The sequence below is a fragment of the Trypanosoma theileri genome (genome assembly GCF_002087225.1).
Source record: "Trypanosoma theileri isolate Edinburgh chromosome Unknown TM35_Tth_74_V1, whole genome shotgun sequence".
Classification (NCBI taxonomy): domain Eukaryota; phylum Euglenozoa; class Kinetoplastea; order Trypanosomatida; family Trypanosomatidae; genus Trypanosoma; species Trypanosoma theileri.
In genome coordinates this window covers 16,704-19,358 of record NW_021639916.1, presented here as the reverse complement: position 1 = coordinate 19,358, position 2,655 = coordinate 16,704, and the positions used below count along the sequence as shown (strand labels likewise).

The window sequence follows — 2,655 nt, the reverse complement described above, 5'->3', positions numbered from 1 at the left end:
AATGGAGTAGCAATAATAATAATTATTATAGGATAAACATAGAGAGAGCAAAAACACACATTAACATATTAACATTAAGAAACAAAAAAAGAAGAAATTTCCCAACAGGTGAAAGATTAGTTAGACTGTAGGGATGTATGCAAAAAAAAGAAAGAAAGAAAAAAAGGATGACCTGAGTCACACCACCACCACCATTACAATCACAATCAGCATACAAGAATACAGGCCAGTGTAACCACAATCAGTAGTGGTACACGCACCCACACAGAACTGCTGATACTGCTGCTGCTGTCTGCATCACCCTTCTTGTTGTTTGAGAGTTCAGGAGGAAGTGTTGTTGTTGTTGTGGTGGTGGTGGTATCTGTATTTCCTCCATCATTTTGGTTCCTTGTTGATTCACTCTCTGCAGATGTTGTATCAGTCTCAGTCGTAGCAGCATTAGAACCACCGTTACTCGCTGTTTCTGAAGTGGTGGAGGAAGGTGGAGCCTGTGATGGTGCACTTCCACTTCCTTCACTGTTGCTGCTGATTTCATTTGTACCTTCACCTGCAGTAGGATCACTATCTGGTGGTGTTCCATCTCGAAGCTCCGGTGTTTTGTTTTCAACTTGATCACCAGCGGGACCTTCTCCATCAGTTCTTACACTTGGTGCAGTAAGAGGAGGAGCGGGATCACCAGCAGAAGGACCTTCATGTTCTTTTCCTGTTGGAACAGTGTTTGGTTGTGTAGATGGACCCGCATCACCACTACCACCAGATCCAGTAGGTAGACCTTGAGGTGCACGAGTACAAGTATCACCAGTAGATTTAGTAGATCCACCATCAGTACAAGAAGCGGCAGCACTAGCAGCAGCAGCAGCAGAAGCAGCAGAAGAGCAACGATTAGTACCGCCACTACCCTCAGGGCAATCAGCACGATTACCATTATCATTAGTGGATATCGTGTTCTCAGTGGCGCATACTGAGGCAACACTCAGCAGCAACATCAGAAAAAATAACACACGACACAACAACATCACTCCAAGATTTAATTTTATTTGTTTTTCTTCACTTGGTTGAAGAAAGAAAAAAAAGAACAGAAAAAAAAGCAAATATAATATAATAGTAATAATTAGACGAGCAAAAACAACAAAAAGTAAAAGAGTCAAAAAACACAAACGCAACCAGCAAAAATAACAGAGAAGCCCATAAAAGGGCATCACAAAGAATTTCAAGCAAAACAAAAGAAAAAGAAATTAAGAACATTAGCAGTGGCATGATAAAGGGCAGAAACCACAGAACCATGATTATGTTGAAATTCATAAGCAATTTTACATGTATATTTTTTCTTTTTCCCTCTCACTCCAAAAAGCAGTTCATTATTATCATTATCACAGTGCAAGCCCAGACACACACAAAGAGAAAGTCTCCAAGAACACACACACACAATGGAATAGTAGCAATAATAATAATTATAGGATAAACACAGAGAGAGCAAAAACACACACAAAACACAATAACATTAAGAAACAAAAAAAGAAGAGAAATCCAAACAGGTGGAAGATTAGTTAGACTGTAGGGATACATGCAAAAAGAAAAGAAAACAAAGGATGACCTGAGTCACACCACCACACCACACCATCATCACTCAATCAGCACACAAGAATACAGGATAGTGTAACCACAATCAGTAGTGGTACACGCACCCACACAGAACTGCTGATACTGCTGCTGCTGTCTGCATCACCCTTCTTGTTGTTTGTGAGTTCAGGAGGAAGTGTTGTTGTTGTTGTTGTTGTGGTGGTGGTGGTGGTTGTAGCTGTGTTATTTGTTGATTTACTCTCTTCAGATGAAGTGGCAGCGTTACTCACATCCGTTGCAGCATCTGAACTCACAGCATTCTCCGCAGATGAACTGCCAGAAGAAGTGTCACTTGTATTCGTTTGCTGGGTGGGAGCAGAGGGTTCTTCTGAATGCGAACCGTCAGTTGGGTTCCCTGTTGATTGTGTAGTACCCCTTGCATCAGTTTGGGAATCAGTATTCTCAGCGTCTCTTCTGTCGCTAACGGAAGGGCTCTCTGCTGCTTTACCAGCTTCCTTCAATTGTTTACTTTGTTCATCACTGCCTGTTTGTAATTTATCCTTCTGCCCTGGGTCAACGAGATCTTCGTCAGTACCGTTGCCAGCCCTGTTCTCATCTGTACGGCCAACCAATGTACCTTGTACCTGCTGCCCTGCGCCCTGACCTCCACCACCACTACTACTACTACTATCATCACCACCACCAGAAGGGACAGTAGTAGTAGTAATAGTACGAGAATCACAGGTACGGCTAGCAACCTCAGTAGATTCACTATTAGTAGCTGGAGGACAAGTAGAAGAAGCAGAATCTTTCAAAGACTCACCAGTACTCCCTCTATCACCTAAAGGTCCAGTAGGACCAGAAGGACCTTGAGGGCCGGTTTCACCATTTTTCCCCGAAGGATGTTGAGTATCTCCCACAGGACCAGGAGTCTCTCCAATCGCCACCCCCACACATGCAATGCTCAGCAGCAAAGCCATGGAAAACAAAGTACGATACAACATCATTATTGCAGAGAAAAGAAAAAGTTTTAATTGATTTTGACAAACCACCTTCAAAAATAAAAACAAAGAAGACCAAAAACAAAAAAAAAAA

At 42.1% G+C, this 2,655-nt stretch overlaps 2 protein-coding genes across 2 annotated transcripts; both read right to left on the bottom strand.

Annotated features, from left to right (window-relative positions):
* Nucleotides 1-206: 206 nt before the first annotated feature.
* Nucleotides 207-986, bottom strand: TM35_000741080 (uncharacterized protein; the record flags this gene model as incomplete). Its single annotated transcript, XM_029031273.1, has 1 exon — nt 207-986. The coding sequence occupies one exon, from the start codon at nt 984-986 to the stop codon at nt 207-209; it is 780 nt and encodes a 259-aa protein (XP_028877427.1).
* A 645-nt stretch (nt 987-1,631) lies between these two features.
* TM35_000741070 (uncharacterized protein) lies at nt 1,632-2,540 on the bottom strand (the record flags this gene model as incomplete). Its single annotated transcript, XM_029031272.1, has 1 exon — nt 1,632-2,540. The coding sequence occupies one exon, from the start codon at nt 2,538-2,540 to the stop codon at nt 1,632-1,634; it is 909 nt and encodes a 302-aa protein (XP_028877426.1).
* Between the last annotated feature and the right edge of the window lie 115 nt (nt 2,541-2,655).